The following is a 15000-nucleotide window of genomic DNA, read 5'->3' as shown; positions in this document are numbered from 1 at the left end:
TTTTCGGAACGATAGTCAAAGTGTAATATTTTAACAGTATTTAATTCCATTCAGGGGTCGGAATTTACGATATTTATTCTCTCTCAGGCATAAGAGACAAACGTTTCCTTTTATTTTTTTAACGTCTTAGGATTTAACGCCATGTACTTAGACGATTATCGCTTTTATTATTTAAATTATCGACTGTACGTCGGTAATATAGGGAAATACGTCGATAGTGTCGGTAATGTAGAACCTCAATAAATTTATCGACAGGAATAAATTCTTTTATCGTTCGAGTATAACGTCAGATTTCTTCTTTATCGACCTAGGATGTACATATGGTATACATAATTAACATGTCTCATTTTCTAATAACATATTACAAATTAGTACGAGGATAAAAGAAAATTAGATAAAGATGGATACAAAAAAGATGTTCTATTGAGATCAGAAGAAAAAAAATATTTGTTTTTTGTAAATTTCTCGCGTCTATCGGTTTGATATGCATGGTGAAATATTATATTAAATAATGATAAAACGTTCTTAATATATTCACCAGCTAATTACAAAACTTTGTATAACTTTCGAACAATGCCTCACTGGAAACGATTATGATATTTGTATAAACATCGATATTTAGATTTTCATAGTGTACAGAGTAGTAGTAATCTAGCCCGTCGTTTATTTATGTACTATTTATATAATATATTTAAACGTGTAATTATGTGCAGAGACGAATGAAGAGCTCCGATAATATAAAACTTTAATTACATGCATTATTTCCACCGTAACGCGTGTATGCGCTTCTCTACTATGTATGTGCACACATTATTCATTGTATATATTACTCATACATATAACAAATTCATAGAATTTACACACACACATACATATATTACATAACATTATACAAATGTATTATACCACTTACCGATTTAAGTTATAATGGGCATGTATAAGCGCGCATTTACACATACGTAATAATATATCGCAATTAAATTATTATATCGAAATACGATAGAGATGCATAAATGAAGTTATCAAAATGATTTGACATTTCGTTTTTGTCGTTAAAAACGTGACAAATTCTTAATGCACATATGTTATACGTCGTTGTAAACATTATACAATTAAAAATATTATTGTTCGTGGTGTAAAAAAGTTTTTCAAAACGGGGATAAAAAAGAAGAAGAAGAAGAAGAAGAAGAAAGCAAAGAAACAAAAAGGAATAGAAACAAAAAACCGAATAGAAAATAGAAAAAAAAAAGAAAGAGAAAAAGAAAAAACAAATATATAATATTCGTTCCTTTCGTGAGTACGAGACAACATATAACAAGTAAAATACAATGATATATGCCATTTCAGAGAAGAGAAGAGAGTAGAGAAGATAATATTTATATTTTACGTGAGTATATGCGCGCGCGCGCGAGCTCGTGTGTTGATTTTTTATTTCTTCTCTTTTCTTTTCATATCTTTTCCTTTTTTTGCTTTCTAATTTCTCCTCCTCTTTTCATTTTCTTTCTTTCTTTTCTTTTTTTTCTTTTTTTTCTTTTTTTGTTTTTTCTTTTACTTCTAGTTGGTCGGTACGCGCGTGAAATACACGGGGACACCGGATGACGACGATTCGCGCCATTAAATTGCAAATTTATCGAACGAAAATTGGATGCTGACATATATACATACATACATATACAAACATTATATATATATATGTGTATATATATATATATATATATATATATATATATATACATTTATACATACGTACATACGTAGATACATACATAGAAAAAGCTTGTTTTTCTTTGGCGCTTATCAATGCGAGACTTGTGAAAGGAAATGCTCATCAATATGTAAATCAGAAAAAATAGCGAACTTTGTAATCGTCTTTACATAATAGATCGACTAATAGAGGGAGATATATATATATATATATATATATATATATATATATATATAGAGAGAGAGAGAGAGAGAGAGAGAGAGAATCCTATGCGAGTAAGCAAAATAGCAATATCGCGATGGTAAAAGTGAAGTTTGGGTTGTGTCGTTCACCCACGTATAAAATCAAACTCTTTGTGTTCTGTAGTAGACCGCTATTACCCGTGGTGGCTTCGACGTTATATTTTTTTCACGGCCATTATCGAGATGAAAGACTTGGCCCAACACAACGAGTTATTTTTCATTTCTTTCTCTCTCTCTCTCCCTCTCTCTCTCTCTGTATCTTTTCAAAAAATGAAAAAAACCAAAAAAAAAAAAACACCTTTCTCATGGATCGCCGAGATTTAAACGAGCGTATTGTTTGTTGTTTGGAACGATTAAATTGCAAGGAAAAAAAGAAAAAAAAAAAAAAAAAAGAAAAAAGAAAGAAATAAAGAAACAAGAAGGAAAGGAAGAGATAAAGGAAAAGAACGAACGACAAATCAACAACACTATCATATATAACAACAACAGCATATATAATAATAACAACAATGACGATAATAAAGGAGATGATAATAATAATAATAATAATAATAATAATAATAATAATAATAATAATGATGATGATGATGATGATGATGATGATGAAGATGATAAAAATATGACTCGATGTTAGTCCTTTTTATTCTTCAATATATTTCGTGAAGCAGGTAGAAAAATATAAATTATCGATGAAACAAATGTTCTTCGTTTTCTCTCTCTCTCTCTCTCTTTTAATTTTTTTGTTTGAAATTGAGAAGGTAAACGCGATCCGAGTGATAAGTCAATCAGAGCACTGGATTTTTGAAAACTACGCTCAAACTAATATTTGTCTGACGAATGATTCATTTTTCATACAATGATGACAATTACGTTGTTTAGTGTTTGTTCGTTCGTTAGGAAAAAAAGTTGAATGAAAAATAAATTATCTCTCTCTCTCTCTCTCTCTCTCTCTCTCTCTCTCTTTGTGTCCCTCTTTTTCTTTGTTTTTCCTTTTTTTTTTTTCATGCAGATTATCTGCAAATACAAAACGTTATCTCTCTCTCTCTCTCTCTCTCTCTCTCTCTCTCTCTCTCCTTCGTATATTTTAATTTCCGATCTGCAAAGTTCTTTGCGAAACACACAACACAAATAATCCAGGAATACTGAATATGTGGAAATTGGTTACTCCGTTTCAATTGAACTTGACTTGTTAATTGACGTTTTTTTTTCTTCTTTTTTCCCTTTTTAATAAACTTTCATAATACGCTTATTTTATATATCACCCACAGATAAACAATTTATTATCATTGACAATATATATATATATTTTCTTTTTTTTTTAATCGCTTTATCGATACAGTTTGATAATTTTTTTCTTCTTTTATATATATTTGTTTGTTAATTTTTTTTTCTTTCTTTTTTTTTTTTTTTTTTTTAATCAATTTTCTTCCCTTTATTAGATTCTCTTTAATATGATTTTGATAATTCAGAGTTCACCAAAAGGAGGTCTTTTAATATCTCAATATTAAAGAATTATAGAGTATTATAGAATTTCGATTATCTGGATTAATACAAATATATATATATATATAGAAATATATATATATATATGCTTCGGATACAAGGAATATTTGGGATAATGGTACGATAAAAAACAATTTTCAACGAATCAAATTTCCTATATTATTATTTGATTATTATTACGACATAAATTTATTTCGATAAAAGTAACATACACAGATTTTTATTACTTTCAATCGATTGAGAAGATTGTTGTTCGTTGATTTTTTTCTCGAGATTATTATTAAATTGAATCATCGAAGAAAATCCTTTTCTTCTTCTTTTTTTCTTTCTTTTTTTCCTTTCTTTCTTTTTGTTTTTTTTTTTTTTTTTTTTTTTTTTTTTTTTAAGACATGCCGAAGATTATTATTACAAGTACAGATCGTAATGTTGGGAAACATATAATTGATATTTTGATAATGAAGATTGCATATGTGATTTATTTACATAGAAATTATTTTTGAATAATTTATATACTTATTATTTCGATATTGGAAAAAAGTTTATAGGGATTATGAAAGCAGAATAATCTAAGTCCTACATACATACATACATATATATATATATATATATATATATATATATATATATATATATATATATATATATATGTATGCAATTTTCGTTTTGAGATATTCCAAATTATGGACGATCATTTAATCATATTCTGAAAGTTATATGAAATATATTAATTAATTATTTATAAAAGAAAAAAAAATTATATAATTATATTTCTATAATGGACAAGCACGAAGAAAGATTAATGTAAAGATATTATTAAGGGGGAAAAAAAGAAAAAAAAGAAAAAATTTTTAGGAATGGTCGTGCGAAAGAAAAAAAGAAAATATGTCTTTTAATATCTAAAACAACATATTGTTAAAAGATATTTTCATAATAAACGATAACAATCGTAATAATTAATTTAGCCAATAGTATAAATGTCATTAATAATGAAAATACGAGGTCTTATTTTTTTTTTTTTCTCTTGAAGAAAAAATAAATCCAAAAAGCGAACGACATAAATAATTATTTTACAATATTTTAATATTACATAACTATGATAATATCATCACTGACTAACACACATACACGCACATACATGCACATACACACATACACACACGCACACACGCACACACACACGCACGCACGTACTATTATTTCCATGAAAGATCTTCAATTTGAATTCAATTCAATTCAAGTTAGATCGAATTAGAAAATCTGTGGAAATTGAATTTCCATCGATTTATCGGTAAACTTTTATCGTGTTTGTTCGATATTTCTCAATTATTCGTTCTATCATTCGTATAGGATTTAGAACGAACGTATCTAAGACCTTATTCCCGATGTTCTCTTGAATGTTAATTAAATGCAACCGTAACTGTGTGGGAAAATGGGACGGAGGTTCTTGAATTATTAAGCCCAGGAAGTTCGAAGCATGTGGATCTCTCGTGGAACTTCGAAAAGATGCGTTGAGATTAGTCGTATAAATTTCTAAAGTCTGTTTCCCCTTCTCCCATCTCTCTTTCTCTCTTTCTCTCTCTCTTTCTCTCTCTCTCTCTCTCTCTCATATTTTGTATCTATTTATCTTTGACTCCAAACGAGCTTATTCCTGTGAAGATAACAAAGAATAAATAAATATCTGCTCGTTGTATACGTATAACTTAAACAAAGAAAAATATATAGATAATTAAATAAAGAGAATGAGAAAGAGAGAGAGAGAGAGAGAGAGAGAGAGAGAGAGAGAGAGAGAGAGAGAGAGAAATTATGTGCAATCATAGTGAAAATGGTTACGTACTAATCAACGAAACCAAACAAATTTAGAAACTTTAACTTGAAACAAACGTTCGAGTTACGGTTAATGAATACGTGATCTTACGATTGACCTCATTCGTAATTAAAAGCTTTTTCTCTTTTTTCTTGCCTTTTCAAGATCCGACGAGATTGAAAACCCGATCGATTGAATCGATGAAAAAAATTTACGATTTAAAAGTCTTTCATAAAATTTCTCGCTAATATATATGTATATATATATATATATATATATATTTATTTTCCAAACATTAAAAAACATGCCTTTATATCTCGAGAGAATGATAACGTATTTGTGTGTGTATAATATAGCGTATAATATTAACATACGCATTATATATTACGTATTTATAAATGTTCGAAGTAGAGGGACAGAGGTGGTGGGGTATTGGGTATGGGAAATGGGATTGTGAGTTTACAATATCTGGTTATACATTTGAATTTTGGATAAACATTTGCAATATAATAATTGTTACAATGCATTAAATTTATTAATAAAACGCACTATGACTTCAATTTAATAAGGAAAAAAAAAAAAAAAAACAAAAAGGAACAAAATGAACTACATATACTATATAGAATTTTACTAGAGTACGTGACGTAATATATATATATATATATATATATATATATATATATATGTATGTATGTATATTATATGATACACATTATATTCTCGATGGAAAAATTGACAGACGATAAATGAAGAAGTAGACAAGAGTTAATTCTAAAACGAAACGAATGGTGTTTCTCTCCGTATGTGTGTGTGTGTGTGTGTGTGTCTGTATATTTTAATTAAAAGAATATCAAATCAATGATTATTATATCATTTATTATCATCTATAAGTTTTTTTTCGTTATACTTTCATAAATTAATAAATACTAATCATTTTCTTAAAAAAAAGAAGAAAAAATAGAAAAAAAGAAAAAAAATAGAAAAAATCTTGACATTCTCTAAAACGATCAACAACAATTTTATATACCACAAGATATATCATTCAAGAGATATTTTAAATATCTAGTAACGTTACTCTATCATTGTATATCAGTGCGCATGGATGTATACTCATTTAAAAAAAAAAAAAAAAAAAAAAAAAAAAAAAAAAAAAAAAAAAAGAAAAAAAAAAGGAAGAAGAAGAAGAAAAAACACGATGAAAAATAAGATACTCGTTTTGCGTTTCACTTTGTTGTTGTCTTTATGCATCCATTATGTAGATGGATTTTTTTTTTCAAAAAATAACAAGAAAACAAGGAGCTTGCATTTGTTTCATATATTTCTTTTTTTTTCTTTAAAAGAGAGAGAGAGAGAGAGAGAGAGAGAGAGAGAGAGAAAATGGATAGAAAAGGATAGAAATTAAGAGTAACATAAAATTTCTTAAGTCGAAAAGTCATTGGAAACTCTTCTTCTTCTTCTGCTTCTCTCTCTCTCTCTCTCTCTCTCTCTTTCTTTCTCTCTTTCTCTTTCTCTCTCATTTACCTAGAAAACTTTCAACGATATTATCGTCGAAGATCAAATATACATACACGATAGCCTGACGTGATTATCTTTATTCTTTATCCGCAGAGAAAACTTTGCGAGAACTGTTCGAGAGTAGTCCTCTCGGGATCGATCCTGGAGGAAGGAGGGAAAATTTTCTTATGCCATAGTTTTTCTACTCTTCCAAAGTCACGGCTTTTAAAGTCTCTTTCCTTTTGATCGGTAAATCATTCTTCTTCTTCTTCTTTTTATTTTTCTTTTCCTTTTTAATTTTTCAAATATTTTGCCCCATGATTTTTTTCTTTCCTTTCTATTTTCCTTTTCCTTTCTTCCTTTCTTCTTATTTTTTCTTCTTTCTCTTTTCTCATTCTTATTCTTATTCTTATTCTTATTCTTATTCTTAATCTTATTTGTATTTTTATTATTCAGGATCGATGTGCCACGTTGTCGATGCTTAAATACATTCAATTTCCAATATTTCTTTCTTAAGAAAATAAAATACAAGGAAAAGTATATTTTTCTGTATTACTTCTGAATTAATTTTGGTAATTAAAAATAAATTCATAATTTTATTTATAACCGAGATTAATTTACGATATGATTTATAATTTAAAGGGTAGCATGTGCTGTTGAAAACAAAAAAAACAAAAAAAAAAAACAAAAAAAGAAAAAAAAAAAGAAAAAAAACACATACGTTCTGGATTTTTTTTTCTTCTTTTTTTTTGGTGTTTTTTTTTGTTTTTTTTTTTTTGTTTTTTTTTTTTTTCTTATGACAGTAGATATTTTTATCCATAAAAAATTAGAATTTAAATCGTTATGACGCTCGGATTAATATACGCTTCTTCTTGTTTTCATTTTTAACATCTATTTACGCATCTTCTCCTTCTACTTTCTTTTTGTTCCTTTTCTTTTTCTTTTTCTTTTTTTTTCTCCACTTTCTCTTTTTTTCTTTTATTAAATACTGCATAGATCTAAATCTCTCTACCTTTCTCTCTTTCTCTTTATCTCTATCTCTTGTATATGCATACACATATATTGTTTCTTTTGCCTCTTAATTAGAAAAGTTTGTGAAATAGCATACGTACGTATGTACGTAAGAGATTATTTACGCCAGAGTTTATATTCTCTCTCTCTCTCTCTCTCTCCCTGTTTTCCATCCTCTCTCTCTCTCTCTCTCTCTCTCTCTCTCTCTCTTCCTCTCTTTCCCCCTCTATGTCTTTCTCTCACAGATTTTGTGGTAACAATTTCGAATGGAATAAAGTCACCTACCGAGAAGATTAATGGGGTTATTTAGTAAGTGTTGAACTGCATTTGTATATTTGAATTGATATTTTTTTGAAATTCTGAAAATAATAAAAGAATAAACGAGATTTGTAATAGGTATACAACATATATATATATATATATATATATATATATATATATATGTATACATATATATATATATACATATATGTATATGTATATATGTAAATATGTATATACTCCTATCTGTCCATTCGAAATATTTTTTTTATATGGAAAAACAAATAGAAAGAAGAAAAAAAAAAGTTTACCCAATAACGTGTGATTCGCATGAAAGTATCATCGACGATACACGCGTATAAATGTATTTATGTAGAATCCATATATATATATATATATAAATATATATAGTATTTATTTAAACCTCTCCTGTATTGAATAAAATCCTAGTAAATATAAATAAAATTGTAGGGAAACTTATTTTTTGCGATGAGGAGGAGAGGAGGAGAGGGGAGGGGGTGTGGTGGCAGGGGGAAAGGAAGGAAGGGAGAAAATTAAAAAAAGAAAAAAGAAAAAAAAAAAGAAAAAGAAAAATCTTTTTTAAAAAGCGAGAAAAAAGTTTGCGTTGAAACATACTCTCCTAACCGCACGTGCTTTCAAACAATTTTTGATTTTTCAACATTTACCTTTGCGAAAGTTTTAGATGAACCATAACTATTTATATGCGTGCATTCGTTTATTAACGTATAACGTCTACGCATGCATAGGAACAATATATTATATACCGGTAAAATATTAAAAATGTAAAAACGTTAGATAAAACTTTTTTTTTATAACCTCCTCTCTCCTCCTCATCCTTCTTCCCTCTTCCATCTTAAACTTAGACTCCTCGTTAACGATTTTGTACATTTGTGAAAGTGATAAAATAGAAGTTTGTTGATACAGGAGCTTTCTTAGGACTCAACATAGACGAAGATTCAAGTCGAGTAATCAAAGATTACATAGATATACATATATTCATGTATATATGTATACATCTATGTATTCATTTGAAAACAGGAAAAGCAAAAAGTGATGGAAATAGTTTTTACGAACGTCAACTTGTTCTCTATCGAATGTATTTATTTTAGATGAAATATTTTATATGTATTCACACTTATATATAGACCTAACTCACATACACACGGATATATATATATATATATATATCATATCATATCATATATACATACATATATACCATATCATATACATATATTATATATATGTCACTCACATATATATGATGTTTTATACATACATATATATATATATATATATGTGATATATATATATGTATATATATATATATATATATATATATATGATATGGATTATAGAACGAATAATGCTGAAAACGGTACCGTGTAGACGCCAGAATCAGGTCGAAATATTCTCACGTAGGTACCTATGTACATTGGACGTGGTGCATATGTTATCGATAACCCCTCGAAGATTTCAGAGAACGAACGCTGTCGGTATTCCTTTCCGTGGATCGATCGCCATACGATCCGTTGCTTTAGATTCGCGTTAATGCATGCGAAGTTATATACATGTACATAGATTATACATATATACATCTACAAACATGTACATATATCTGCAATTTTCTACATCTATATATATACGTATGTAAATACATGTAAGATCCTACATATATATGTGTATTTATATATATATATATATATATATATATATATATATATGTATATGTATAGGTGTTTGTTTCGGTATGTGCTAGATACATTAGATGTGATCAACTGGTTCAACCAGTGTACGAGCATTTCCCAAATAACTTGTTCTGGGAAAATCGTCGAACGAGTGATCTTTCGAAATAACAATTGATCTCTCTTGAGATCTATACTTGTGATACGTAAGTACTTAAAGCGGTCTGTGTGTTCGTTAGATACGTAATGCACATAGAAATACGAAACGAGACCGAATTGAACTCTGTTAATACAGCCGATAAAATAAATACAACAGGAAACACGAACGAAACGATAACAATGAGAAAACGATGCCCGATGATTATTTGCCCGAAAGCCGATGAAAATGTTTTCATGTATTATCAAAGGATGAACAAGAAATTAAACGATTAAGATAAAGTTGATGTATTTTCTTCTTCTTCTTCTTCTTCTTCTTCTTCTGTTTTTGTTTCTCTTTTTTTTTCTTTTGTTCTTTTGTTTGTTTGTTTGTTTGTTTGTTTTATATATATATATATATATATATATATATTTATATAGAGAGATTTTTAAATAGTTTTTCACATTATTTTATAATTCTCATTTTGAATTATAAATCTCATTAATATATTTATCTACGTAATATCTCAAATATAAGCTCGAACGATATATCTGTTTGCAATGTGTTAAATATAAATGTTCCGTGTATTTATAGAGGCGTAGAGATATATATACATAGATAGAAGTGAATAGATTAATTTTAATTAGTTTCCTTTGATTGATGGAAATCGCTTTTTTTTATTTTTTTTTTCTTTCTTTCTCTTTCCTTCCTTCCTTTCTTTCAATTTTTCTCTTTTTTCTTTTTTTTTTTCTTTTTAAATGCTTCGCGTGACAAAAAAGAAAATATAAACATCGTCAAGTTCAATAACAAAGAGAAAATATTTTCTGAGGACTGAGTTCACCTCGTTAGATAATATTTGACCGCGATCGAATATTAATTATATCGAGTAATGACACTCGGGAATGGTACGATTGAATTATTATATTATGAAATAAACATATATTATTTAATATCTAATTTAGATCTAATAAAAAGTTTCGAAGTTTGTGCCTTTAAAAATTCTCATTTCTTTCCTTTGTGTGTTTTCTTTTTTTTTTTGCTTCTATTTTTCTATTTTCATCTCTCTCTCTCTCTCTCTCTCTCTCTCTCTCATGTACCAGATGATCGATAATCATCGTAATAATAATAATAATAATAATAATAATAATAATAATAATAATAATAATTGGTGGAAAAAACACGCGGCGTAAGTGAGCATTAAAACAAGGATATTTTTTCAAAGAGAAAAGAAAGAGACGTGCCCGATGATTCTCTGGAAGGTCTCATCCACCATCTTGCCAAGAGGATATGCACGTGAAACAATCGCTTTTTATTTTTTTTCCTTCTTTCATCCTTTCTTTCCATCTTATCTTCTTCCCGTTTTTTTTCCTTCTTCTTCTTTTTCTTTCCCTTATTTTTTTTTTTCCTTTTTTACTCTTTCTTTTTTTCTTTTTTTTCTTTCTTTCTTTCTTTCTTTCTTTCTTTCTTTTCCCTTAAAGAAGAAGGTAGGTAGTACCTGAGCGTTCGATGGACCATACAAGGGATCATTTTTCTCTAAAAGAGTTCATATTTCACGGAATTTTCAAAGTCATCCCTTAACGTGTACCTACTTTCAACGGGCAAATATTTCTTCCTCTTTTCACGCAGTGTCGAATCCAAAGAACAGAGGTAGATAGGTAGCTAGATAGGTAGATAGATATGTAGGTAGGTAGGTAGGTAGGTAGGTAGGTAGGTAGGTAGGTAGGTAGGTCGGTAGATAGATATGCATGTATGTAACTACATAGGTAGCTATACGTAACATATTGAAATTGATCAAATCCTTGATCTGATCTAATAATCTTTTCTACTTTGTTATATACGGTACCGAGGGAGAATGCGTTCAAAAGTTTCTGATCGTAAAAAGGAATTCGCACATCTGCTAACTCTTTTACGGGATCTGTTTGGGATAACTTTTTATTTCTTTTTTTTTTTTTTTTTTTATTTTTATTTTTTATTTTTTCTCTCGCCTCTCCCCGCCTCCCCCCTTTCCCTTATTTTCATTACTTCCCTCATTTTTAATTCTTTCTGCGATTTTTTCCTCGAGATTAAATAATTGGAACGTAGTAATTTGAAAATTTGCTTTTCCTTCAAAGTTGAAGTATTTTATCTTAAAAAAAAAAAAAAAAAAAAAAAAAAAAGGAAAAAACCAAACAAACAAACAAAAAAAAAGCAAAAAAAAACCAAAAAAAAATAGAATAAGTAATAAGAAATTGCCTTTGCGGTCGATCGAAATGGAAATGAAATTTTTATTGTATGATTTTATTTTTATCAATAGAAAAAAGATCCAACAGACAAAACCTATTGACTATTATTAATGATTGATCGATTCTCGATGAGAACCAACGTTCAACGTTTAACGAGAGGAAATGAAAACAGACAGAGAGAGGAAAAAATGGAGAGCAATGAAGAAGAAGAAAAAGAGAGAAAAAAAAGAAGAAGAAAACAAAAGGAAAAACCAAAAGGGATTTCTTCGCGAGGGGGCGGGGGTGGGATGGAAAAGAATCGATCAGATCGTATCGATTACAATCGGTAAGTATTTCGTCACACATTCATTTTGGCAAGTATTATCGAAATTCTGAGTTTCTTGGCTCATTTTCTACTTAGCTACCTTACCTATTTATCCACCCTACCTACCTATCTACCTATCTACCTATATACCTACCTACCTACATACCTACATACATACTACTACTACGTTTATCCATCTACGAACATAACTGCAATCGAAGCGTGGAAAAGGCAACGAGCCGTCCGAGTGCCAAAATGTAAATTTTACGCTCGTGCCGAAAAGGTCTACGTATATTTTTTTATTATCGTTGAAGCTTCGCGTGGCAAGTGGCTCGGAACCCCGTTGGATTCAAACTCGTACGCGAGAACGAAACAGAGAGAGAGAGAGAGAGAGAGAAAGAGAGAGAGATAGAGAGATAAAGAGATAGAGATAGAGATAGAGAGAGAGAGAGAGAGAGAGAGAGAGAGAGAGAGAGAGGATGTAAAAGAGTGAGAAAGAGGGAGAGACAGAGACAGAGAGAGAGACAGAGAGAGAGAGAGAGAGAGAGAGAATGTTCGCCGAGAGCGTTTCCCCGGTGCGCGTCCTACTTTTCGATTTAATTTTCAGTGACGACACGCGGTGACGTTGTTACATCCTATCGATTTAAATGGAAAATGCGACTCCCAACACTTTTGTCATTCACATCGTTGCGCTTCCCTGCCCTTCGATCGATTTAACGATACCCCTAGTAACTCCCTCTGCCCACCCTTCCGTTGGCCCACCTTCCGCCAAATCGTTCCGCCAAACCACCCTTTCCTCTTTCACATCCTCCTCCTCCTCCTCCTCCTCCTCCTTTATCCTCCCGTATTTTCCTATGTTTTATCTCCTCTTTCTCCTCCAATCCTCCACCACCTATCATCCACCGTTCAACGTTCCCTCCCCCCTGTCCCTCCTTCCCCACCATCCCTATGAGACAGATTTTACTTGTTACCATTATTTCGTGTAAAATGAATTTTTTCGTCGTTTCTTCCTTGGACCACGAGCTTGATACTTTATTTCAGTGCAAAAAAAAATTACGATTATATCGTATGCTGGAATTATTATGATTAATATCCCTAGACCTTGTGACTAATTGTACACATGGCTCTCATGAAACTTGTTTTTAACTGTGTTCGTCAAAAGTACATTAACGAAAGAACTTTAGCGTATCGACTACGATATGTTGAAAGTCAAGGGGCAAAAGGTTACGAAGGTCGCGCTTATTCGTACGGGATTCTAATTATTTTTCTGGAATTACTTAGAAACCAAAAGTTCAGGGCTTTTTGTGGACGCATTTACGCGCTCATAAGCTCGCCTAAAATTGCGATTTGCGTTAATGCGAAACGTTGTAAAACGTTGTAAATTGTTTGAATTGTTTTTTTCCTACTTTTACTAATCCCTACTCCTTTCTTTTTTTTTTTTTTGCTTCTTCTTTTTTTTTTCTTTTCTTTTTTCCTTTTTTCCTTTTAAAAATTCTTCTCTCGTGCCTTTTATTTTTTCAATTTTTCAATTTTTCAATTTCGAATGAATTTATACCACTGTAAGAAAAATATTTCGATTACGTATAAACAGGATTATCGCGTAATAACAGGATTTCGCCATGTTCGGTTTATAAATTTGTTACATCGAAAAAATATCAACGAACGTTTTAATTAATTATTAATCAATTGAGAGAGGTTGTTACTTAATTAGATACATGTATAAACACATACATACACGTATATATGTATGTATATATGTATATCCTCATAATATCGAATGCGATCGTTCGCGCGTATGAAAATGAATACACTTTTGGTTACACGTCTGGTAAATATTCATTTGAAATATTTATTTTCACTTTCCCACCCGAATTACCATCACCTCTCCATTCAACCCCCTATTTCAATTTGTTTTCTCTACGTATGTTTAAATAACCATATATACAAATTATGAAAATGTTTTGTTTCCTCTCTTTTTGCTTCGCAAAGTCATTTTTCTTCTTCTTATTTTTCTACTTTTTTTTTTCTCTCTCTCTCTTTCTTCTTTCACGTGTTCCTTCTTTTCTATTTTTTTATTTATTTTTTTTTTTTTTATTTATTTATTTTGTCTCCTTTTATCCTTTTTATTTTTCCACTTTATTCTTGTCGATAAAAATAAAGTTGCGATAAAAATTTTATTTCGATTATGATCTTTAAAAATAGAATAGGTGAATTCGTATGTGTTATTTAGCGGTGGCGATGCCGATGGCGATGACGTTATGATGGTGGCGGATGATGGGGGAGGGAGTATGGGGTGGTTTGGGTGTGGAGGTCGTGTTAGCGACGGTATAGCGAAAGGGAAGGATTGTTGCAGAGATTTTTTATAATACATAGTACTATCATAGGTGCATGTATATTTATTGCAGCTTTTTATTGTTGGAAGAGAGCAAGAGGGAGGGAGAGAGAGAGAGAGAGAGAGAAGGAGAGAAAAGAGATAGAAAAAAAAGAAAAAGAAGAAAAGAAAAAAAAAAGAGCTAACGAAAGTGAGACTGTCGGGATGAAAAATAGAGAGTGAAAGAGAAGGAGAGATAAAGATAGAGATAGAGATAGAGATAGCGATAGAGATAGAGACA

The 15000-nt window shown here is 29.9% G+C and overlaps 1 protein-coding gene across 2 annotated transcripts in view; it reads right to left on the bottom strand.

Annotated features, from left to right (window-relative positions):
* LOC124424304 (cell wall protein DAN4-like) overlaps positions 1–15000 on the bottom strand; it is a 134726-nt gene that overhangs the window by 1271 nt on the left and 118455 nt on the right. The window contains exon 5 of one of the 2 annotated variants that reach the window (XM_046963157.1): positions 4533–5098. The exons of the other annotated variant lie outside the window; for it this stretch is intronic. Coding sequence (XP_046819113.1) covers positions 5067–5098 — 32 coding nt within the window. The 3' untranslated portion in view covers positions 4533–5066. Of the gene's footprint in view, positions 1–4532; positions 5099–15000 lie in introns of those variants that run through there. 2 annotated transcript variants of the gene reach the window in all.

The sequence above is a fragment of the Vespa crabro genome, chromosome 5 (assembly GCF_910589235.1).
Source record: "Vespa crabro chromosome 5, iyVesCrab1.2, whole genome shotgun sequence".
NCBI classification, from domain to species: domain Eukaryota; kingdom Metazoa; phylum Arthropoda; class Insecta; order Hymenoptera; family Vespidae; genus Vespa; species Vespa crabro.
This window is presented reverse-complemented; position numbering and strand designations above follow the sequence as displayed.